The sequence below is a fragment of the Bos javanicus genome, chromosome 26 (assembly GCF_032452875.1).
Source record: "Bos javanicus breed banteng chromosome 26, ARS-OSU_banteng_1.0, whole genome shotgun sequence".
Lineage (NCBI taxonomy): Eukaryota > Metazoa > Chordata > Mammalia > Artiodactyla > Bovidae > Bos > Bos javanicus.
This window is the reverse complement of record NC_083893.1, coordinates 19,016,325-19,042,601: the sequence shown is the minus strand read 5'-3', so window position 1 is coordinate 19,042,601 and position 26,277 is coordinate 19,016,325. Positions and strand designations below refer to the sequence as shown.

At 43.8% G+C, this 26,277-nt stretch overlaps 1 protein-coding gene across 2 annotated transcripts in view; it reads left to right on the top strand.

Annotated features, from left to right (window-relative positions):
- Window positions 1–26,277, top strand: part of CRTAC1 (cartilage acidic protein 1) — a 151,230-nt gene that overhangs the window by 19,734 nt on the left and 105,219 nt on the right. For both annotated transcript variants that reach the window (XM_061403039.1, XM_061403038.1), the window contains exon 2: window positions 1,543–1,742. In XM_061403039.1, the coding sequence (XP_061259023.1) occupies window positions 1,543–1,742 (200 nt within the window). The remainder of the gene's footprint in view (window positions 1–1,542; window positions 1,743–26,277) is intronic.

Below are 26,277 nucleotides of genomic sequence, written 5' to 3'. Positions count from 1 at the left end.
GGTCTCTCGGAGTGATGTGTTTGTCTTTGGTGATTAGACAGCGCAGTAGATGATGCTGTCATGTTCAGACATCTCTGTAATTGGGACTGACCTCACTCTGATAGTGCAACACCCAGCATGTGCCCTCTGAACACAGTTCAAGAACTTCCTTCCCAGGAAGGCTCACCAAGGTTAGTTTCTACGCTGCAGTTGGAGCCCTGCCCCTGTGTCTCTCTTCAGCCTCTCCAGTGAGGCATTAGAGGGGCTTCTGAATCACGTTTAGCTCTGAAGACAGTGCCTGGGCCTTTCCTTTTGATCTCTTGGTTCCGAACTGGAGAAAGCTCCTATGCTGGCAGGAGTGTCTGTCTCCATCTGGGGAGTCAGTCTTCAGATCCTCTCTTCATTAAGACATCAGCCTCACTCAGCCTTGCTCTTGGCTGCCAGACACACTGACAAGCCAGCAGGAAAAGCTCCATCAGGAAGAGGTGTGCCGCCCTCTGAAGGCTTTGCCTGGGGGACTGGACCTGGGCAGACTTCGTAGGACTTGTCCCAGGGGAGCCTTTGGAACACTCTGTGAGCTCTGACTCTAAGCCTGCAGGCAGCATCTCAGGGTGGTGCCGTCTCTAGTGTTCTAAGTGTCTTCATTGCTCACGCAAGGAGAGGGTGGAGTCCTTCCACTTCCTTGGCCATTCTCATTCGTCTCCTGGGTGGCTGCCGCCAGCTCCCATAGCCCCAGGCTGTTTGGCAACACCCTGAGTTATGTTAGAAATATAATAATGAATTATACAATGGATTATACATAATTAATTTATAATAAAACACACACAATGGTTTAATTTCTCCGAGTGAATGATGTGCCGCCCGCCAGTTCCTGCTGGGATGCATTCCATAACTGACTGCTTCCTGGTCTGGAGGCGACGGCCAGTGGCCCTAGGGAGGGACCTTGGCAGGGGAACCTTCCAAGTCACAGATTCTGTCTGGGCTACCTCTGGGGTCAGTCCCACACAAGGATAATCCTTTACTTTCTCTGCTGTTGTGGATGTGGACCCTCACGGGGGTCTTACCTGTCCCTGGATCATCTGAGATCTGTTATTTTCTTCTTTCTCCCAGAGCATGAAAGATGCATGTGTATTTCTCCTTCCCTTCCTTCCTTCCCTCCCGAATATGTGTTGAGTGTCTCTTATGTGCCAGACACTGTCCTTGGCTTGATGTGCATCCATGAACAAAACAGACAACGAACCTTGCCCTGGTGGAGCTTATGTTCTAGCTGAGGGAAACAGACACTAAATAATAAAACATGATGAATGAGGAACTCATCTGGCATGTTATACAGTGATAGATGCTGTAGAAAACGAAAAGGCAGAGGAGCATAAGGGTGACCTCAGTGATGGGGGCAGCTCACAGTTTGAAAGAGCATAGCCAGGATGGGTCTTGTGGAGAAGTGGTAGCCTAGGGTTTGCCAAGCCCTCCAGGAAGCGGGAAGAAAGGCACTTCCATGCCAACCTGGGATTCGATTTTCCTGGGCCGCTTTCCGTCAGTAACATTTGTAACTTCTGGTTTCAGATGTTCCAGGTGTTTCTATTCCTGCTGCTGCTGTGGTTTCTGCCCCTGACTGAGGGGTCCCAGGGGGCTGAACCCATGTTCACGGCAGTCACCAACTCAGTCCTGCCTCCTGACTATGACAGCAACCCCACCCAGCTCAACTACGGAGTGGCAGTGACTGATGTGGATCGTGATGGGGACTTTGAGATCGTTGTGGCTGGGTAAGTGCCTCTTACCTTGAGTTTGACAGATATATCAGTCAGCTTTTGCTACAATAGGGCCGGATAACAAATAACGCCAAGAACCCAATGGCTGGCAAGAACACACATTCTCACTCACATCGGTCTTGGCTGGGCTCAGCTGGGGTCTGGTAGGCTGCATCCTTGCCCTTTTGCTGTAGCAGTGAATTGGGATGGAGGGTAGACTGGAAGAAAGCGATTTGATCCACAGGCTTTCCAGAGAGAAGATTTGAATGCTGTGCTTCAAGGCATTCTGTTCATATTTCAACTGCCTTAATTATACCAGTGTTACTTCTTTACCAATGAGACTGTAGAATCTCTATATGGGAGGGGCTTGAGGGTAGCAGTTATGATAGAGGGGGATGCTCAAAGCTGCCTTTGCATGGCATTTTACACAAGATTAAGAAATCATTAATTGCCTGTTTCAGAGAAGGGAGAAATATGGGGGTGAAGAGGGATGGCTAAAATCCCTCTAAACCATGCCTTGGTACCTCTGCTCCCTTCTCTCCTGAGAAGCAACATTGTGTAGCAAGAAAAGATTTGTGTTCATGCCCTAGATCTACAGCTTTCTAGTTGCATGACCTTGAGTGAGTCCCTTGTGCCCTGAGATTCAGATGTATCATCTGCAAAAATGGGGATAGCAATGCGCTTCCTTGTCCTGTTAAAAGCTTTAACAGGCTATTGCACCTGACAGTTCATTGTAAGTTCTGCCAGTTGCCATTAATAATCATTATTTATGGAGCACAGATATGTGCCAGACACTGTGCTAAGCCTTTCACATACACTGTCTTATCCTCCTGACAACACTATGAAGTGAATAGACAAGAAGAGGAAATTACGGTTCAGAGACAGTGAGTGACTTGCCCTCCATCAGGTAAATAGTAAGAGGATGAGTCAGGATTTGAACCCCAAGGCTCCGTAACTATAGAGCTGCTTAAGTACATTGTACAAAGTTTAGTTATCACTGCAAAAATCAGCCAATCAATAAAAACACAACAGGGGCCTGTCAACCTCATTCTGGAAGGCCCGAGTTTTTATGGCCGCACTGAACAAAGTAAATGGCAAGTAACATTATTTGTAGCCGTTGCATGTAACAGTAGAAAGTGTTGACTTTGGAACCAGAAAACCTGGTTTTAATCCTGTCCCATCCAATAATTGTGTTCCATGTGCAAATTACTTAAAGTGGGGAAAGCTCCACCTTCCTCATCTGTAAAATGGGTATGTTGAAATCTACCCCCGCCTACCACACATGGTGAGGATCAGTGGTAATTACGTATAGACAAGATACTTTGTAAGTGCATTTCTTCCTTTTTTTATTCTACCCCCAAAAGAGTAGAAATTCCTAGATTCTAGGTTCTCCTGGAAGTCTAGATTAGTGGCTGACAAACAGAACTTTCTATGATGATGTAGAAGTTCTATGTTGGTTCTGTCCAATATAGTGTCCACGGGCATGAGACTGTTGAGCACTTGAAATGTGGCTACTGTGACCAAGGAACTGGACTTTATTTCATTGTAACAGCACAGCTCTGGGACATCAGAAGGAAAAACTAGAGAGCAGAATGTGATAGAAAAAACGGAAACTGTTGTAATGATCCCCTTATTACCAGATCCCCTTATTACCTGTGCAGGTTTGGGGCCAGGCAGCTTGTCTGTGTTCAGGTCTGTGGCTGTCCAGTGACTGTCTAAATCCAAAAAAAGTCTTCTTGGCCAAATCCCGCCAACTGCAGCCTGTGCCCACTGCACCAGGGTCTCTGGGTGAGGGGCTGTGAGGCACTCCTGAGATGTTCTGGTTGGTCCTGCCTCCTGCCAGGTGACACCAGCCTCCCTCTGTAGGCACTGGGAGCCAACAGAGGACAAAGAACAGTGAGGCAACTTCCCTGCTTCCCATCCTTCCCTCCTCTGGGGCCCCTACAAGTTACTGTGATGAGCAGGCTCTCCTTTCATCTTGGACGGTGGGCCACCACCTCAGATTTCCATCCCATCCAACCCTTTGAGGTGCAGGGGATGGTTACTGCATCTCCTGAGCATCCTGCTTTTTGCTTTCCCAGTGCTGGGCATTCGCTTCATCTTCTCTTTCTTTTATTTTTTTAAAATAATTTTTAAAATTTATTTATGTGTTTGTTTTTTATTTTGCTGGGACTTCACTGCTGTGAGGGCTTCTCCGTAGATGTAATAAGTAGGGCCTACTCTAGTTGCAGGGCATGGACTCCTCATTGCTGTGGCTTCTCTTGTTGCAGACCATGGACTTCAGGGTGTGCAAGCTTCAGTGGCTGCAGCATGTGAGCTCAGTGGTTGCAGCTCCCAGACCCTAGAACAGGGGCTCAATAGTTGTGGTACACAGGCTTAGCTGCTTCTCAGTATGTGGTATCTTCCTGGACTAGGGATTGAACCCTTCATGTCTCCTGCACTGGCAGGCAGATTCTTTACCACTGAGCCACCAGGGAAGCCCTCCCCTTTCCTTTATACTTATTTGTCTGGTCTTAGTTGTGGCATGCAGGACCTTAAGTGCGGCACTTGGGCTTCTCTCCAAGTGTGACACGTGGGCTTTGTTGCCCTGCAGAATGTGGGATCTTAGTTCCCTGACCAGGGATCAAACCCACATCCCCTGCACTGGACGAAGGATTCTTAACCACTGGACCACCAGGGAAGTCCCTCATCCTCCTTTCCAATGAAGCTTTTTTCACTTTCTGTTCCAAGGAACTCAATAAATTTACTTTTGTGTCTTCTCCGGTAGAGAAGCTAGATCATCTTTCATAGGCAGTTTAGAGTAGATGTCCAAACATCTACACAGGAAGCTTGCTGCTTCCTGTGGGGCCTGCAGCACTTTGGAGTCAAACTCCAGAAAAGCAACCCAGACCATCCTGAATCAACCATAATTCAGGGAAAGATTGAGCCAGGTGGCTCCTAACTGAGAAAGTTTGGATTGCTGGGTGTTCTAAAAGATGATATTGGCTCACCCCTAGCAAAGGGCTTCCCAGGTGGCATTAGTGGTAAAGAACCCGCCTGCCAATGAGAATCCACATAAGAAATGCAGATTCAATCCCTAGGTCGGGAAGATCCCTTAGAGTAGGGCCTGGCAACCCACTCCAGTATTCTTGCCTGGAGAATCCCATGGACAGAGGTGGCTGAAGGGCTATAATCCATAGGGTTGCAAAGAGTCAGACAAGACTGAAGCAACTTAGCACGCATGCATGCACCCCCAGCAAAAAAGAAGAGTTGCACAGAGGGCAGGATGGCGAAATTGGGCAGCCTCCCAGCTCTAGGTCAGGCCTTCTTTGTGGCTGTTATGAAGCACTGTGAATTCTCAGAGCGTCAGAAAGACACGTTCTAATTTAAGTACCAAAATACATTCCAAAGGCAAATTATAACTTTTTATTATCTTCAGCTCAGGATGATTTGTCACTGTCTTTCTTCTTTGGGCTGGATAACCAGGAGTTGACTATACAGACATATTTAAATCAGAACCTTGGGAGGTCATTCGGTCCACCCCTTGCCTTCCAGTAAGGTCACACCTATGGGTTTTGGAGGCTCCATTTATTTAAAGCCTTTCAAGGGAATGTGTGCAAACTTTTCATAATCCAGCTGAATAACTTATGTTAAAAAATCTTTCTGATTAATCTCAACCCGTCGTATTTGAGCTTAGTAAGCCATTTCTTTTAACTTTTGCCTTGCTATTATTACCTTTGAAGATATAAACCAAGTAAGTGGTCACTACCCTTTCAGATAATGACAGCTAGGATCATTGCTCGGCCTTTCATGCCCTGTGGACTCCTTGGCAGTATTTCTGATTTTGACTTTTATTCAGTTCCATCCACCCTACACCCATATTTGGAGTTTCCCTGGTGACTCAGGCAGTAAAGAATCTGCCTGTAATGTGGGAGACCTGGGTTCATCCCTGGGTCATTTGGGAAGATACCCTGGGTCGTTTGGGAAGATACCCTGGGGAAGGGAATGGCTACCAACTCCAGTATTCTTGCCTGGAGAATTCCATGGACAGAGAAGCCTGGTGTGCTACAGTCCATAGGGTCAGAAAGAGTCAGACACGACTGAGCGACTAACACATACCAGTATTTAACTCTGTTTCCTTCTCTGTTTGATGGTAGAGGCTGTTTAGGAATCACATAGAGGGAATTGAAACTTTAAAAAATGGAATGTGAATGCCTTTACGTGGGCACCTGGGGTCCAGCTCCTGAGAGGCCCACTCTCTATTATCGTATAGACCTTTCCATTAGCCGGCCCCTGAAGGCATCTGCGTTTCAACCCCTGGGATAATGGCCAGCTCTTCAGTTTATAAGACGCGCTGTACTTGAACTTGTCTTGGATTTGTTGACCTTGTAGCGTGTCTGATTCCAGCCCTGTTGCTTTGAGTATTTACTCTTTGAATAGGTTTGTTTTGTTTTGCTTTCTTGGTATCCTCATTCTGAGTATTGATGGCATTGATTTTGAACATGTTGCGGGTGAGTTTGTGTTGTGTTTCAGAGTCCTACGTTAATTGTGATGGAAGGCGTGTGCTTTCATCCGACCCTGGGAGGAGCAGACAGTGACCGCCCTTTGTTCTGCGGGGATGGGGGAGGGAGAGGGACGGCTCTGCTCCTCCGCCACAGCTGGGCGAGTGCCTCCGCATGTGGAGGGCTTATCTGTTAACCGGCAGGTGCGTGATTGCGGATCTGCCTACAGTCTCTTCCCTGCGGGGTGAGGGGAGAATTTGATCACCCCCGGAGACGTTGGTGCACGAACAGACCATTGAAGATCTTCGAGATGAGTTCCCTGGGTAAATAAAAAACCCGGTGGCTCCTCCTTTTCTCAGTGGAACTAAACACCCAATCTACAGTCTCATGCAGTCTGGAACAGAATCCCTGTTGGTGTCAATCTTGCACAATTCCTTCAGAGGATCTTTTGCTTCCTGGGATATCCCCAGAGGTCTGAGATAAACCCTCTACACTGTCAGTTTCCAAGAAGTTTTCCCCAAATGGAAAGATTGCAGTGGTTGTAAAATTTAAATTACGATTTAGATCAGTTTTTATACACAAAGAGCATCCACTTGATAAAACCTTAGTGCATTCCTCACACTCGGAAGGGTTTCATTTAAAGGGATGCTACATGTTGTAAACCAGCGTTTCATTTTTTCTTAATTTTGTAACTATGTCAGAAGACTTTTAAAATTTACTAAAATTAATTGAATTACTTAAAAGGCAAACTGATTCAATTACCAAATTAGTCATAATAATACGAGAGATATTTTTGCCATTATAAGTAATAAGAACAATGATAAAGAATGATATATTTATCTATGATTTAACCAAAGCAGCATTTATGGATTTTATTACAAGCATCTATAGATATATGTGGTATCTATAGGTGGCGTCATCGACTCAATGGACATGCTACTGCTGCTACTGCTAAGTCACTTCAGTCATGTCCGACTCTGTGCGACCCCATAGATGGCAGCCCAACAGGCTCCCCCGTCCCTGGGATTCTCCAGGCAAGAACACTGGAGTGGGTTGCCATTGCCTTCTCCAATGCATGAAAGTGAAAAGTGAAAGTGAAGTCGCTCAGTCGAGTCCGACTCTTAGCGACCCCATGGACTGCAGCTTACCAGGCTCCTCCGTCCATGGGATTTTCCAGGCAAGAGTACTGGAGTGGGGTGCCGTTTCCTTCTCCACAATGGACATGAGTTTGGGCAAATTTGAGAAGTGACAGACAGGGAAGCCTGCTGTTCTGCAGTCCATGGGGTCACAAAGAGTTGGATACAACTTAGTGACTGAACAACAACAGCAACAACAGATGTATATAGTATGTGCAGATAGATATAATAGATAGATGTCGTATTCATATACGTATATTAGATGTATGTAATAAGTATAAATATATATTGTACATATACATATATATATACACACATACTTTTAACAAAATAGGAAAAATACTTTTGAAATTTTAACCTTAACTTTTGTGAAATATAATGTAATAGATTTGATCATCAGTTTTGACAACCTGAAGTGTTAGATTATTTCAGTTTCTTTTTAAGTTTAAGATACATTTTACATTTTGATAGCATGAATATGTTTTCTTGCAAAAGAATCCATGCAATATAGATAAAGAAAAATTCCATCTTTATCAGCCTCCCATCCCTATTCCAAGCTCATCCCAGTTCTCTTCCAGAATAGCAATTGTTTCCAGGTTGATGCTTATACTTATGGAAATTTCTGTTACATACATATATTTTTTAAAAATATATAATTTTGAAGGGTATCAAACTTGTTTCAAAACTTGCTTTTCTTCAGTGTGTAAATATTCTTTGTTCTAATATGTGGATCTAACTTAATTTTTTTAACTTACTTTGTGGGGATGTACCACATTTGTTTTGCCACTCCTGAAGTGATATTTAAGCTGTCTGTAATCTGTGACCATTGCAGACAATGCTGTACTGCACATCCTTGCACACATATGCAGATATTTCTCTGGGATAGATAGCAAGAAGTGGAAATGCTGGGAGTAATATGTACATTTTAAATCTTAATGAATATTGTTTCCAATCTCAATCTTTTCCTGTGTATTCATAGCCTAGAAATAAAAGGTGATTTGGGGGATTGTGATTTCAATAGCTGTTCAAACACCTACTATGTGGACTGCCACATAGGTTCCAGGGTCTGAACTTTATCAATTTAGATGTAATAAAGAAGGGGGGGAAGTCCTATTCTACATCTTTAAAAGAAGCTGCTGCTGTTAAAAATTGGATTGAGGAACTTCAATACTCTGATTCAAACTGCTAAAAAGACTCCTCTAAAACTTTCTCTGCAAAAATATATTTCTTAAATGGGTCACCCTTAACCCTAAGATTTCATTGTCATCAGTATCATGGAAGAATGATTGCAGGGTGCCAGCTCTTCTGCTATGGTTAAGCATGGACTGCCCTTGATTTTGAATACTAACAAGGCATAAGCTGGAGCAGGAGCCAGGACTTTAAAACCCACTCTTAAAACTTCTATGAAAAGGTTACTCAGCAGTGCATGGCAGGTTTTCCAGAGATGTCTCAGTGCTATAAATGAACTTCCTTCTCCTCAGCCCTGGGTGGCCAGAAGCAATGGGCAAAAATTCCACTCTCTACTCCAAGCACAGACTCTCCTGACAGCTTAGAGGACTGAGGCCCTTACTGTGTTACAGTGGCCACACACACACACACAGAGTAAGGTGTCAGAAGGTGTGGTAGACAGAATAATGACCTTCCAAAGATACCCACGGCTTAAACCCCAGAACCAATGAACATGCACAGCAAAAGGGACTCTGCAGAGGTGATCAAGTTAAGGACCTTGAGATAGGGACATTATTCTGGATTATCTGAGTGGGCCCAATGTAACCACAGTCCTTAACATGAAAAAAGGAAGGCAGAAGAGGAGGTCCTAGTGATCCGATGTGAGAGAGACTCAACCCACCATTTCTGGCTTTGAGAGAGGGGCCTGGAGTCAAGGAATGTGAGTGGCCTCTGGAAGCTGGGAAAAGTAAGGAAAGAGATTTACCCCTACAGCTTCTTGAGGGGAATGCAGTTCTGCCAACACTCTCATTGCAGCACAGACCAGTGTTGGAACATAGGCAAGTGTCAGATAATCAGTTTGTATTGTTTTATGCCACTACGTTTGTGGAGGGTTGTTACAGCAACAAAGGGAAACTAACATTAGTACATTAGGTAAAGGTCAGGTGCGTGTGTGCTCAGTCGTGTCTGCCTCTTTGCAACCCCATGGACTGTAGCCTGCCAGGCTCCTCTGTCCATAGGATTCTCCAGGCAAGAATACTGGAGTGGATTGCAATTTCCGGCTCTGGGGGATCTTCCCAACTCAGGGATTGAACTCGAATCTCTTGTGTGTCCTGCATTGGAAAGTGGATTCTTTACCACTGCTGCACCTGCGAAGTCAAAGGTCAGGGGCTTGGTGATATTTCTCAGAGAGGTAATGGCCATCACCTATGAACATTTTAATAGTATTGTTTTACTAATTTCACAGCAATAAGAGAAGTATACCACCCACAAACATATTATTTAGAAGAATAAGAGAACATACTTAAAGAGCTATATCACCAACAAAAGTATTATTTCTATTCAGTGACAGTTCCCTAAGAACAGGTCCCTAAAACCACACTTGGTTCCTGGGTGACCCTCCACCCACCACATTAACTCAACCTGCACCTCACCATTTGACTCCCAGTCACATGAGTGGTTGGAAGTTGAGAGAGGGATTCAGAGCTTTTAAAAATCTCACTGTCCTTGGAGACAGACACACTCACTTCAGTGAGTCATAGGTGACTTGTATCCCCAGGGAAATGCAAACGTTCCAGGAGGTTGGAGCAGGTGGAGAGTCCTTCCCAATGAGAATCACAGAGGTGGCATTTGGATGGTGGCAAGAAGGATAGGTTAGGTCTGTCTAACAAGGGTGCAAAGGCCTCTCTGGGTCGAAGAGAACCTCAGGCTTATTTGGGTTTTGTTGTTTATTTGTTTTCAACTTTTTATTTTTTTGAAGCATTCTGACAAACTGATTTTCACAGAGTATTGAAGAGTATTTATAAAAAGCTGCTCCAAAATAGTAATATAATTAAGACACTAAAATTGCCTCTGCTGAAAACGGCAAAGCTACTTTTAGTCTGAATTTTTCATCCATTCAGAAAGTGGATATATGCCCTGTCTCCAGTCACTTTCCTTTAATTTCTCTTCTATTTTTTTTTTTAAGTGGTGGGGTGGTTGGAAGGTCTTCCTTGCCCCCTGGGTCCCGCACCAGACTCCCCAAAGTGCAGGCCCATAGCAGGCTAGAGCCCAGACCAACCCTCCTCCCCACCCTTTCAGCCCTTAGGCCTTTTCCCCCAGCTCCCTAGCCTCCCCCATCCCCCTCCTCCCCAAAACTCAACTCACACCTCTCTCTTGAACAAGTGCCCTTTGCACTCCCAGAATCACTTCCGCTCAGGGGGTCCGATCTGACCCCTGCCTCCCTCTCTTGTGTTTTTCCTCACGCACCCCTTCTCACTAGTCCTACTGACCTGATGAGTCATTTTCTTTCAAGAATGATGTGGTTATGACTTCATTTTCCTTGTGAGGAATCAGTTGCTTTTCAAAACATGCAAGGATGTGAAGAAGCTAAAAGCAGACATTCGCTGCTTCCGATTTTTACATGTGCTCCCCTTGTTTGCAGACTAAAGTTGTCAAGGGGCGGAGGGAGGAAGCAACTTATGTCTTGTATTTTACTTACATCATCTCGTTTTAAACCATCACAGCAGCCCCTATGATATGTAGCATTTAATTGAGTCTAACTCACATATTTTTTCACACTTTTTATTGAGGTATAGTTGATATACAATGTTATGTTAGTTTTGGGTCTACAACAAGTGATTCAAAATTTTTATAGATTATACTGTTGATAGTTATTATAAAGTACTGGCTGCATTCCCTGTGCTATACAACATATCCCTGTAGCTTATTTATTTTATATATAGTAGTCTTTGCCTCTTAATCCCCTACCCCTAGTGACTTTTACATCTCTAAAATTGGGATGCGACCTAAAATTGGCAGCTTGCATTTAATGGGCAGGGTTTTTTTTTTTTTCCTAGAGGTACATAAAAAAATAATGTCTTATCGTTGATGATATTTTGGATTTCATGAAAACACTGTAGACAGTGTCATCCCCACTTTGCAGATGAGGAAACTGAGACCCAGAGATTTGCTGAGAGTCACAGAGACAGTGAAAGGTGGGAATTGTTATTCTATTGGGTTGGCCAAAAATTTCATTCAGGTTTTTCCATACAAATGAACTTTTTGGCCAACCCAATATATGTGCCCGTTAAATTGTTTGTTAATTGTGTTATTCAGATCATAGTCGTAGTTTATTTCTTTCTGTAGTTCTTTGTTGGTATGTATATGTTGCGGCTACTTTAGTAGATGCAGTTTTTTATTTTTTTTAATTGAGATATAATTGACATATCTCACTATATTAGTTTCAGGTTTACAAATCAAATGTAATGATTTGATATTCATATATATTGCAACGTCTTAAGAATTCTTATATTTTCCTGATGATAGAAGCCATTATCATTATGAAGACCTCACCCATCACTTCCCTGGTGGCTCAGTCGGTAAAGAATCTGCCTGCAATGTGAGAGACCTGGGTTTGATCCCTGGGTTGGGAAGATACCCTGGAGGAGGGCATGAAAACCTACTCCAGTATTCTTGCCTGGAGAATCCCCAAGGACAGAGGAGCTTGGCTGGCTGCAGTCCATGGGGTCGCAAAGAGTTGGCCACAACCAAGCGACTAAGCACAGCACACAGCAGCACCCATCACGAATTGTGCTTTTTGGCCTGATGTTATTGTAGCCTGATATTATATCTTTATTTTGCTAGTATTTGCCAGGGATATATTTTTTCATAGTTATACTTTGAACTGTCCAAAGTCCTTATGTTTTATATGTTTCTTATATGCAACATAAGTGTAAGTTATGTTTTTTCCAACCATTGAACCATGTGTGACCTGTTGCCAATGAGATTAGTCCATTCCATTTAATGACAACATTAATGTGTTTAAACTTGTTTTTATTATTTTTTTAACTTTCAAGTTTTGAAGGCTTCTTTCTTTTCTTTTCCTTTGTTGCTTTTTAAAAATTGATTGATTTAGGAGTTTTTGGGTTTTTTTTTTATTGGTTGTGAGGTAGAGATTCTTGTTGAAATCTGATTTTCTGCCTCTACTGATTTGAGATTTATACCCTCTACTTCTGTCCTTCTAGTGGTTCCCTTTGAGATTTTATGGTACATTTTTTAACTTAATGAACTCTAAAATTATCAATGCCTTTCTATAACAATACATGGGTTTTATTTTAGTACACTTTAACTCTGAACACCCTTTCCTGGTATACATATAGTACTTTAGTCTTGTTCTTTGCAAACCCTATAAGTTATAATTATTGTTATTTTTTATCTAAAGGCAATGTTTTTTTATTCTTATCCAATTTTACTACTTTGCTTGCTAATTTTTTTTCTTGTATCTCAGAAAGACCTTCCAATCATTTTTCTTTTTCCCAATATATCTCTTTTAGCTGTTCCTTACTGAATGCCAGTTGCTGGTAGAATCTCTCAGTTTTTGTTTAATCTAAAAATATGTTTTTTGTATCTCCATTCTTGAAAGATAATTTTTCTGCATTCAACAGTTTTAGGCTGACAGTTATTATTCCTCTGTCACTTGTTGCTGAGACCCCATTACTGATCTTTCCTTTGTAGGTGGTCTGTCTCTTGTTCCTCTTTTTTGTCTTTAAGATTTTGCGGTTTAACTATGTGTATTGATACGGGTTTTGTTTCATTTTGTTTTTAAATCCAGCATGTGCTTCCTGAATCTGAGAATTCATATCTCTCATCAGCTCTTAATGGTTCTCAGCCATCATCTTTTAAAAAGTCGATCCCTTCTCTCTACTCCCTCCTTCTAGGACTCCACTCAGACATGTCATGTTTTCTCATTTTAGCCTCTAAATATTTTAGCCTTATTTTTTATTATTCATCTCCTGTCTCTCTGTGATGCTGGTGGGTAACTTTTTGGATATAACGTCCAGTTCACTAATTCTTCCTTCAGTTGCATCTAAATTGTTGCATTTTCATTTTTAAAACTGTTTTTCATATCTAGGGGCTTCACATCCTTTTTAAAATCTCCCTAGCCATTTCTCATAGTGCCTTGTTGCTTACTCATTTATTTCATCGCTTGTCCCATTAAACATTTCTTACATAGATATATTCTTTTTTGACAATTTTGATATCTACAGTCCTTGGCAGTTTAATATGTTCTTATTTCGTTTTTTTCGTCTGATTATTTGGAGTGCCTTTCCTTCTTAGTATATTTACTTGATCTTAAAATGTGGGAGCTCTGTGGGCCTAAAGTGGAAATTTTTTTTTTTACCAGAGAGGGTTTATAGTTACCTCTGCTGGGGGCTTGAGAGTCCAGTTGACCTAGGAACACTCTGGGTCTCTCCAGCAGTTAATTCAGGATTCAGTGTAGGATTATAGGGCTCAGCATCTTCACCATGCTGTCAGCGCAAACCCATTTGTTTGCCACTCATTGCTGACAGACCTAGTTTGGCTCACTTTTCTGTGGGATAGGGTAATTTTTGGAGATTTCTCATTAGTTTGTGCCCAACAATACATTAAAAATAAGTTTTATCTAGAACCTACATGTTTTGTAGTGATAAGGTCCTTCAGCAATCTATCATATGGATGGAAACAGAAGTCTGGAGTTGTCGATAGGTTTAGAATCTCCAGAGCTTATTTTTCTATTACCAAGAAGTTTGGGGAGGGTTTGTACTGCTGAAAGAAGTACTATTTAAGAGATTCTCTTCCTTAGCTCTTCAGAGATGCTTTAATTTACTCCTTGCAAAGTAGAAACTTCTCTGTAACATGGGATACTTTCATGTGAAATGGAGAAGTATAGGGATGTGTGTTTGTGGGCAGAGAAGCAAGTACAATAAGCCACGTGCTCTCAAGTAGCCAGGCCAAACCCTTGGACTGTGCCTCAAAGGAGGAGCATGGGAGAGTTAAGACCAAAGTCCATTGCCAGTGTAAGGGATACCACGTAAGGTCACTGGTGCTTGGTTATGTCAACCAAGGAAATGTGTGACTATACACATCAAAAAGGACCCATTCTCCCTCAGCAGCCATCTTTCCATATTGTTTATAGAATTACAGCCATAAGAAGTCATGGGCAGGACATTCCTGGTGGTTCAGTGGTTAAGAATCTGCCTGCCAATGCAGGGGACACAGGTTCGATCCCTGGTCCGGGAAGATTCCACATGCCATAGGGCAATCAAGCCCGTGTACCACAACTACTGAAGCCTGTGTGCCTTTGAGCCTGTGCTCCACAGCAAGAGAAGCAGCCACAAGGATGAGCCCATACCCCACAACTGGAGACTAGCCCCAGCTCGCCACAGCTAGAGAAAGCCCACACATAGCAATGAAGACCCAGCACAGCCAAAAATAAAATTTTTTTTTTAAAGGAAGTCATGGGCAACTACCCGGTGTCCTTTGACATGCCCTAGTGTTGTGGTCACTTTATATACTGGCCACGAGTGGGCAGTGGAAAGATGAGCAGGCTAATGAGGGGTCCACCTGGGGCTCTACCCTGAAGAGCAGCACTGGGTGGGCAAGGTCATCAGAATAGAGTAGCGGCATCTTTTCTTTGAACCTCCACACTGTCTTTACTGTTTCTCTTGGGAAGAACATTCCTTCTCCTTTTGGAGAACTGTTCTAATCACAGGATCCTTTGGGGCTGCCAAGTACCTTTTCTATCACTAGGGATTATTAGTCTGGGGTTCTCTGTAACCTAAGATGGTCCAATCAGCTTCTTTTTTAAAATAATTTTATTTGTTTATGACTGTGCTGGGTTACTGTGCGGGCTTTTTTCAGGTTGCAGCACACAGGCTTCTCATTGTGGTGACTTCTCTTGTTTGGGGAGCATGGGTTTTAGCATACATGAGCTCGGTAGTTGCAGCTCCTGGCTCTAGAGCACTTGGGCTGAGTTGCGCCACAGCCTGTGGGGTCTTCCCAGACCAGGAATCTAACCTGTGTCTCCTACATTGGTAGGCAGATGCTTTACCACTGAGCCACCAGGGAAGCACCAATCAGCTTCTTGATCTGAGATTTTCCATCCAGAGTCTAAGAAGGAAAGCTCTACCTTTGCTCTTGGATCATGACTTGTGAGACTGTATCCCAGAATTACCATGGATATATCCCCATCCCCCATACCCATGGAAGAAACGAAGAAATAAAAGTTACACCAAGAAAGAAGAAGAGAGGATTCCAGGGACATCAAGGCCATGATCCTGTCCCTGAGGTCCCCTATGGACCTCTTGCACCTCTTCAGTTCTGGGAACACCTTGCATACCTTCAACAAAGACTCACTTTTCTCATCAAATACCAAAACAGTGATTTGTACATTTAGGCCAAGGCAGCCTCGTTGCCTGCTAGAGCAGGCACCGTCTCTGGTTCTGTGTTGCAGACTAGAGCATAACCATCCTAGCCGCAAAGGAGATCCTATGGTTGCCTAGACAGAGGGAAGAGTCTCAAGAATATATAAGAGCAGTTGATGATCTGTGATTAGTGTTAAGCTGTGTTTCTGAAGGATTTTTGCTAGCTCGATCATATTGAAGAGGAAACTCAAGCCAAAGAAATATCATAATGGTATTTAATTAAACAGTAGACATTTTATATATACACTTTGATCAAGAATTCTCTTTAATATTTGCCCTCGCACATTAGATTGCAGACTCCTAAAGGCAAGAACTTTCTCTTTTTTATCTGTGCATCTATAGGACCTAAATCATACTCAGTGTTCAGTTAATGAATGAAGTGGAATAGGCAGGGGTCTCAGGGATGGATAGAGGGTCTTAGGTAAGAAGGTTCAGTTCAGTTCAGTTCAGTTGCTCAGTCATGTCCAATTCTTTGTGACCCCATGGACAGCAGCCCACCAGGCCTCCCTGTCCATCACCAACTCCCGGAGTTTACTCAAATGCATGTCCATTGAGTTGGTGATGCCATCCAACCATCTCATCCTCTGTTGTCCCCTTCTCCTCCTGCCTTTAATCTTTCCCAGCATCACCGTCTTTTCCAATGAGTCAGTTCTTTGCATCAGATGGCCAAAGTATTGGAGTTTCAGCTTCAGTATCAGCTCTTCTAATGAATATTCATGACTGATTTCCTTTAGGATGGATTGGTTGGATCTCCTTGAAGTCTAAGGGACTCTCAAGAGTTTTCTCCAACACCAGAGTTCAAAAGTGTCAATTCTTCGGTGTTCAGCTTTCTTTATAGTCCAACTCTCACATCCATACATGACCACTGGAAAAACCATAGCTTAGACTAAGCTTTGTCGGCAAAGTAATGTCTCTGCTTTTTAATATGCTGTCTAGGTTGGTCATAGCTTTTCTTCCAAGGAGCAAGCATCTTAATTTCATGGCTGCAGTCACCATCTGCAGTGGTTTTGGAGCCCCAGAAAATAAAGTCTCTCACTGTTTCCATTGTTTCTCCATCTATCTGCCATGAAGTGATGGGACTGGATGCCATGATCTTAGTTTCTGAATGCTGAGTTTTAAGCCAGCTTTTTCACTCTCCTCTTTCACTTTCATCAAGAGGCTCTTTAGTTCCTCTTTGCTTTCTGCCATAAGGGTGGTGTCATCTGCATATTTGAGGTTATTGGTGTTTCTCCTGACGATCTTAATTCCAGCTTGCACTTCATTTAGCCCCACATTTCACATGATGTACTCTGCATATAAGTTAAATAAGCAGGGTGGCAATATACAGCCTTGATGTACTCCTTTTTCAATTTGGAACCAGTCTGTTGTTCCATATCCAGTTCTAACTGTTGCTTCTTGACCTGCATACAGATTTCTCAGGAGGCAGGTAAGTGGTCTGGTATTCCCATCCCTTTCATTAAACCACAATAATTGTTTGTTGACCGAGAAGTCCCATGGAACTGACAAAATCATTGAGCCTCCAGCCCTGGTTCTTCCCAGTTCCTATCTAACACCTCACAGAAATGCACCACTAACTACAAGTGCCGGCAGCCCTATTTTGCTTTTGTTTTTTTAACATACACTTTTCCATCAATAATCTGTTTCCCATATTCTTCCCTCCAAGCCAAAGCAAAGTATGGAAGGAGGCAGAAGGAAGCCAGCCATTTTCCCCAACTCCCTCCAAAAGAGATCTTAATTCTAGTACTCCCAGTATCTTTTCAAGTTGTCTCCCTTTTCTGGGAAGCTGTGGGTACACCAGGCTATATGGTCAAGGCTGCATTCCTCTATCCCCCATCATTCATTGTTCCACCTAGCTGGGCTAGGAAGGCCTTGGTTTAAGCCGTTTCAGCACCTGATTCCTGGACAGCACCAGAGTCTTGGAACAGATCTGAGGCTGAACCCTGTCCTTCCCTCACTGCAACTCCCACCCACACACAAAGCATTTGTTTGCCTCCACAAATTAGGAAAACTTTGAAACATGCAGCAAATCTTACTGTAAAAGTTTCCTTTCCATAAAATTCATTAATGTCAAAAGGGCAAAACTAGTGAAATAACATATCTCAAAGTATCTAGAAATCGAAATCAGTCTTTGGAATATATCATGGAGAGATAAATTTTTAATTTAAAACTAGGAAATAAAAAAAGGACAACTTCATTCTTGGCTCAGAGAGCTAGAGAGCTAAGGAAATTTTCAAAGGACACTCTTAACTTTCTGATGGTTTTCAGACAATAATACTTCCTGGGTTGTGAAGACAAATGAGATAAGACATAAAAATTGCTTATAACAGCACCTGGCACATTCTAAATGCTCAGTTTTTAGTGTGTTGAGGGTGATTATGTTTATTTAATGCCTAATATAATAGAACCAACCCTCATCTTAGAAACCTCAGTGTTTCTCTAGATCCTTTCTTCCATCAATGAAAAAAGATAGTACTGTGGAACATTTTCTGTTTTTAAATTAGAACTATATATCTTCTGTTGTTAATTTTTAAAACAGTCATATAGACATTTTTATACTGTGCTGTCTGCAGACATGCTGTCTTAAAATAAGTTACCTTGTATTTTACTTAGTTTCCTATAAATCATTACCCCACCTAGAAAAAAGTTTATTTACCCCTACTATATTACTCAGATTTTATTCATTCATTTCACAATTTTTTTTTATTAAGCTACCATGTGCCAGACACCTTGCTGAGCCCTGGAAACTAGTAGTGAGCCAGAGCAACCCCTGCCTTCACAGAGCTCAGAGAGAGTCAATATGCCTGATGAATTAAAGAAATCTGTACTTTGGGAAAGAATTTCAAATTCTTTCAGTGAACTCTTGCATCAGAATTCATAGTTTGAAACCAGAGACATTTCTCACTCCCACTGTCCATTCTTGCTAAAAGATGCTAATAAGAAATAGAATGATAAAACAAATGGTTATAGAAAAAAAGACATGACTTGGGCAATCCATGAATTAATCAGTTCCTGAATAATCAAGAGGTGATATATAAAATGTAAGTATCATAGTTCATGCCTCCTTAAATAATTAAACCTATTAAAGAAGGAACCAAAAGACCACATTTCAGAAGAAATTAGTAGCCCGAAGGCAGAGAGTGAGCAAAAAGGATCTCTATAGTAGCATGTATAAGCCTCTACTATATTATAATAAACCAAGCCATAAGAGGGATGGTTATATGGATTCTTCCATATATTTTAAAGTACTAGGTGCCAACCTAGAGGTCGCAGAGTTATTACAAGGTATCTGAGAATCCATCTGTGCATGGGCACTTTATCAATAGATGCTAAAGCACAGCAACTATTATACAGAGATTTTTTTTAACATTAAAAAGGTATCTTCATACTTGAAAAAGAGTTGAAAGCCACGGTCTTAAAATATGTGCTCACATACTGTCAAAAGAATGGGATTAAAAGGAGCCAGAGAAGCATCAGTGAAGGCAGAAAAAAAGAGTGAAGGACATCAGACAAGAGACGGAGAGAGGATGAGAGAAAGGAGCAGTGGGAGAAGGAGAAGAGAAGGTGAGAGGGGAAACGTGCACAAGGTATGGAAGGGAGACGCGGGGTCCTTCAAACCTGCATTAATAGCCCCGCTCTCAACAAACATGTGGCTGCCGAGGGGGAGGAGAGGTGGGAAGGGATGGACTGAGAGTCTGGGGCTGGCAGAGGCAAAATTGTATATATAGAATGGACACTGCTGTATGGCACAGGGAACTATATTCAATATCCAGTGATAAACCGTAATGGAAATGAGTATTTAAGAAAGAATATATATATATATGTATATATAACTTAATCACTTTGCTGTACAGAAGAAATTAACACAACATTGTAAGTCAGCTATATTTCTTTTTTTTAAGCTTTTTTTTTTTTTTTTGGCTATGTAAGATCTTTGTTGCTGCACCTGGGCATTCTCTAGTTGCGGCGGGCAGGGGCTCTTCTCTAGTTGCGGTGCACGGGCTTCTCGCTGCAGTGGCTTCTCTTAGGCAGGTAGGCTCAGTAGCTGTGGTGCACGGGCCCGGTTGCCGCGTGGCATGTGGAATCTCCCTGGACCAGGGATTGAACCCCCATCCCCTGCATTGGCGAGCAGATACTCAACCCCTGGACCACTAGGGAAATTCTTAACTATATTTTAGTTTTTAAAAGTCTGGCTCTTTCTCTTTTCAGCTGTGGGACTTTGGAACAAGTTGCCTGACCTCTCAGAAAATTGAGTTCTCTCCTCTAAAAAGTAGATGGGAATACCTAATAACCTACTTCATAGCACTTACAGTTACAGTGGACACAAAACTGTGGACACAAGACTTTGGGTCTTGTGTCTGACTCAGGGAAAGCACCACCACCATCGTCACCATCCTTTCTTACTGTCCCACCTCTCATCTGCCCATTAGACCTTCCAGAGACTGACGTGTCAACAAACACCTGGGTGTGCCTCCTGGTCAGTACCTTTAACAAACTGGGCTAGTCAGAACTCTTTTGACTGCAATAACAAGTAACCCTGGCTAACTTATTCTTCCTCACCCCAAACAAAAGAGGATATGTAGTGGAGGCATATGGAAAGGAAATCTGGCCATCTGATCCTCAAGAAAGCAGACACAGGGGCAGGGGTGGGGACGTCAGGATTGACAGGAGCCAAAGTCCAAAGATGGCTAGGATCACTCTCCCTGGCCTTCTGCCTCTCATCCCGGCCTCTGCATCTTGGCCTGTCAGCCTAATTACTTCAGAGCATCTTTCTCCCTGAGTCTGGAACCAAAACCACCAGCAGCTCCTGCCTAGATGTCTTCATCTTCCCAGCTTGACCACCAGAGAGAAAGTTCCAGTTATAAAAAGAAGGTCCTGAGTAGCTGTGTGCTGGTCCCTGTGGCTCAGGAAAACCATCTAGTTAGAAAACCCCTTCAAGTAGAAGGGGTTCTGTTCCCAGATTCATGAGGGCAGAGTGCTGAGCACACAGACAACCATAATAGTCATTTACTGAGCAAATGTTCTTTAAACACCTACTATGTGCCAGTGCCTGTGTTCAGTACTATAGACACAGAGGGAGCCAAGACATTTGTGGCCCTGCACTCATACAGCTGACTTGCTCAACACAGAGGCAGCAATAAACAACGAAACAGGAAATCTGAATTTCTATAGAGAAAGAAGGTGCACACACGCGTGCATGTGCACACACACACACACACACACACACACCTCTTGGGAGGATCCTACACAGCCGTGTGCTGACACCCCTTCGTCACTGCCCCTGGGGGCCTCGGGCACAGACCCCTTCCCATTTCCAGGCTGCCCTAGAATCCCTCAGTTAAATCATCCACTTCAGCACCCATTTATCTTCCCTTCTAACCCTCAATTTTAATCCTTTTGAAACCTATTGAGATCCAGTGATGCAAAAAAGACACCAGCTAGATTTCCAAGAAAATTTGCATGCTCAGAATTGTGAACTAAAGGTAGGGAGGTCTGGAGAAATGTTCCACGTGAACTCCAGTCAGGGAGAAAGAACGAAAGAGTAGAGAGTAAAATGGGTGTGTGCTCTGAGTGTCATCAATGGGAACCATGGCTTAGGAAGGAGTTAAGCAGGGCCTGTCACAGGGGCTCAGGGGCTGCAGCAACCCCACCGCATTCTCACACATGTTAGATGCGTGGATTTGTATTGGGTGCATTAGATATGTATTTGTGTGTGGATGTGTTCCAAATATTTTTTCTAATATGAGTATTTTTTAAGCTATGTGAATGATTTTGGCAACCCTGTCTTAGGGGCCTTCATTTTTAAAATATATTAAGACTTTCAAAAACTGGAAGTGATCCAGTCTTCTTAAATTTGAAGAGGGTCTGATATTAGCATGATTTTAAAATATATCTTTATTTGTTTATTTGGCTGCATTAGTGTCATAGTTGTGGCACTCAGGATCTTCACTGCATCACCTGAGGTCTTTTGTTGTGGCCCACAGACTCTCTAGTTGTGGAGCATGAGCTTAGTTTCTCTGTGGCATGTGAGATCTTAGTTCCCTGATAAGGGATTCAATCCATGTCCCCTGCATTGCAAGGTGGATTCTTACCATTGGACTACCAGGGAAGTCCCTGGTTAAAAGCATTTAATGAGCATCTATTATGTACCATGTACCAAGGGGGCTTCCCAGATGATGCTAGTGGTAAAGAACCCACCTGCCAATGCAAGAGACATAAGAGATGCAGGTTTGATCCCTGGGTGCAGAAGATCCCCCAGAGGAGGACATGGCAACCCACTCCAGTATTCTTGCCTGGAGAATCCCATGGACTGAGGAGCCTGGTGGGCTGCAATCCATGGGGTCACAAGGAATCGGATGTGACTGAGCATGCACACACGCCCTATACCAAACTCTCTGTTTTGCCCTTCACACGCATTCTCGTTTAAGGAGGTGGTCCTGTTTCCCACTTGTAAAGGAGGACACTGAGACTCAGGGGGCGAGTCTCTTGCTAAAGGTCATGCAGGCGTGAAGCCGAGACCCATTGGGCTCCAGCGTTCAGGCTTTTTCCTCCCTACCACTGGTTCCAGAGCCAGGCAGGTCAGGAAGGAAGTTGTTTTCACTTGGTACCAAAAGAAACTAAATAAGGATGATGCAATTTTTTCATAAAGCCAAAAATATTTCATCTAAAGGACTGATGTTTTCAATTCTAAGATTCCATGCTTTCTGCTTTTTTTGGTATTAAAAATATTTTTATGGTTATGACATCATAGATGGTAGTTGTTTTTTCATTGTCCTTAGCTGGCAAAATAAAACATCGGCAATCCCACGTGAGTGCTGCAAATCTGTGTTTTGAAGTTTTACTGTGCCATGAAATCTCCAAGTCTGGAAAGGACTGCTCTATATAACACTGGCATCTCAGAAATACAGAGCTGCTCTTCATTGAGTGCCTGCCATGTGCGGGCACCCGGCTGGATGGTTTTCATACATTATCTCAGGTCAAAATATGAAAGGGAGGCATTGCCTAGGGTTGATACGTTAGGAAACTGAGGCTTAGAGAGGTGAGGGTCCTTGCTGAAGTTCTCGGGCTCCAGCCACACACACTCACTCTCCCAGGTAAGGATGCAGACTGCTCATGAGCCCAGCATCTCCCTGTGCATCTCACCCTACTCAACGCCCCCCACCTCAACTCCTGGGGAGACACTAGTGCTCCCAGCTGACGTTACTGCATCGTCTTCCCTTCATACTTCCTCTCACAGAGCCTGCCCCTTCCCCCACACATTGAAGCTTTGACAGTTTTCAGAACCTCCATATACAGCATTCTGGAAGACCAAGGCCAGTGTCTGCGATTCTGTTCCGGTGCTCTGTTCGGAAGAACCTCTCGAGAGACTCAGCAGTGAGGTGGTGCTTTGTGTGATTCTGTCCCTCACTGGCGGGGCCATGAAGGTCCAGTGAGTTCCCCAGAGCTCTTGGCAGTTCGCAAGGAGATCTCTTATTTCAGTCAATGCAGGCCAGGCGGGGGTGGGCAGGCTAGCGGCCGCCCTGAGGGCCTCGGGACCTGCCTTGCTTGCTCACAATGGCCTGGGTGCATGCACCCAGCCTTACTTCTGTGAGCAGTGTGTGCACAGGCTGGGACTGGTCATCTTGGCATCGTGCACATTCGGTCTGCGCTGGGGGACCTTGGCACCTTGCAGTGGCAAGTTCACCTTTGAGCTGGGTCTCACTCGTGCCCCAGCTGATCCACAGCCCCAGCCTCCTGGTGTATCCTCACGTGACTGCCAGCTGCGGTGGTGACAGCTATTCATGCAGACAGGAAGAGTGCCCGCTGTCTTCATCAGGAGAGGAGAAAACTGAGCTTGTGCCCTGGACTTGTGAGTCTCTGGGGCAGAGAGGGTCTGGCTCTGCCTAGAGAAAATGGACCAGACTGGAGACCTAGGTATTTTTCAGGTGATGATAGATAAAGGGGAAACATTCTGTCAACTTATGGAGCTGGAGATGACCAATGAGGCAGATGTATTTAATTTACAAAGTGAGAAAATGTTGATGAGTATTATACATAACATGCAGGAGGAGGAGTAATAATAGCAAAACTGAGCTGTGGTTCATTTTTTGTCATTTTTTTGGTGCCTCATCTTTAGTCCTTCTTCCGAAACACACCCTCCCTTTCTTCCTCGTGGAAAATTGCTTCTCCCCTTTGGTGGGCAGTTTTGGAGAATGGTAATCAAGAAATACTGCCTGCACTCTGCAGAAGCCACAAACTCCCTGAAGATTCTTCCATCAGATGCCAAGAGGAAGAGCCAAGAGGTGGGCACGAGCTCTAAGCACATCCAATTGGATTCTCCCCTGACACTGTCATTTGGGGGTAGAGCAATGTAAGGAGGGAAGAAACATTTGAAATTGAGTTGTTTTTGCTACAGCATCTGAGCTAGCCTATCAGAGGGTTCCAGCTCTTCTGGAGTTGTCTGTTCTAACCTGGTCCATCCGCCTTTTCCTTGAACCAACCAGCTCCCCCATAGCCTGCCAACCAGTTTCCTTTCCACATAAGTTGAGTCAGTTTCAGTCGTTTTTAACCAAAGAACCCCCACCAAGTCTCACCCACCTTAAATTAGTGGGGTCCTCTTCTCGGTGGCCCGCTGGAAGGTCCTACACCTGGTTCAGAGGGACACCCCCTCCTCTGAACTGGCCTTAGGGGGCTGTTTCCTTGCAGCACAAGAACCCGTGACCTTATAACTATGCCTCAATTTGGACCCCAAACAACATTACCAGCTCAATCAGCTGGTTATTCACCAGACTTGGCTACAAATGCCAAAAGCCCTTTTGACTGTTTCCAAAAATAAAATTCAGCCTCACGGGATGAGGCTCTGCCACCATTGTGTCTGTTCCAAATAATGTGGCATTGATCTTGAAGAAAATCCTCCAGGGAGTCCCCAGAGTATCTGGAACAATGGCAGCGGTCTTGGGATAAATATCTGGTGTCTCTGGATGATGGCTCAGCAGCGGGAGGGAATACCAGTTTGGATGGATATATTCTGATATTTGTATTAAATAGCTCATGTCATTATCTCATGAGCTCAAAGTCATACTGCACGGTGGAGACATGTTTCTAAACCTAAAAATTAGATTTTGTTCTAAAGATCCTTTGGAAAATCCCCTGCATACAACCTGAGAACACCAACAAGTCCCCCCACCACTGCCATGCCCCCAGCCTAACTCATTCTCCAGGCCTGGCCAGGTAAGGATTTTCCCCTTCACAGTGGAAGCATGCATGCATGCTAAGTTTCTTCAGTCATGTCCAACTCTTTGCGACCCTATGAACTGTAGCTCCCCAGGCTCCTCTGTCCATGGGATTCACCAGGCAAGAATACTGGAATGGGTTGCCATGCCCTCCTCCAGAGGGTCTTCCCGACCGAGAGATCAAACCTGCATCTGTCTCCTGCCTGGCAAGCAGGTTCTTTACCACTAGCGCCACCTGGAGGCCCAAGTGGAAGCAGTCGTTATTATCCGTTGTTCTTAAGCAGGACGAGTGTCCTCTGCTTAGGGATGGGCTGCGGATTAAAACAAGAGAACATGTGACATCCATGAGCTCCCTTAGATCCTCTTATGTAGGCATCATCCTTTCTAGCTTTTGAAGTTTTTCTTAGTTTGGGGAAAGGCTTGCCTCTAAGTTTCCCAAAGTAAGAATGTGTGTGTTTGAGTTGTATGTGCATAATGTTTAGATGATGCTAAAGCTGAAACTCCAGTACTTTGTCCACCTCATGCGAAGAGTTGACTCGTTGGAAAAGACTGATGCTGGGAGGGATTGGGGGCAGGAGGAGAAGGGGACGACAGAGGATGAGACGGCTGGATGGCATCACTGACTCGATGGACATGAGTTTGAGTGAACTCCGGGGGATAGTGATGGACAGGGAGGCCTGGCGTGCTCGATTCATGGGGTCGCAAAGAGTCCGACACGACTGAGCGACCGAACTGAACTGAACTGAATGTTTAGATGACACTCTGGGCACCAAGTTGAAACAGGAGAGTGGACAGTACCCACCCTCCCCACTGTCACTCCCAGGCTGATGTGATCACCTGGCTGTGTCCAGTCAAACAAGGAGAACAACACCTCCACCCTTATCCACTCCCATGTCACTGCCAGGTTCAGAGTCCTGGAGCACCCTGACAACTGAAGAATCCCACTTTCAGGCCACAGGCAGGAGAAATGCAGTCATTCTTGATGTTTCTTTTGATAGGGAAAAGAAAAAGGAAGAGTGAAGCTTTCAGAATTGACTTCTGTCTTTTGGTGTCTTGCAGTTTCCATCTCTTTGTGAACCAAAGATCACAGCCCAGTAAGGGGAGGGAAAGAAGAATCTCTACTCTTGGCAGGCTCTAAGACAGTCTTGGATTATTTATTTGTTCTGTAACTCATTTCTGTCAAACATTCTTTTTCTATCACTTGTCATAAAAAATTGAAATGCTAGTTTCTCAGTGAATGTCTTGGCTTTAACTATCTGTCTGACCTTGGACAAATTATTTAACCTCTCCAAACCTGTTTTCTTGAGCATAAGCACAGCGCCAGACACAATGTA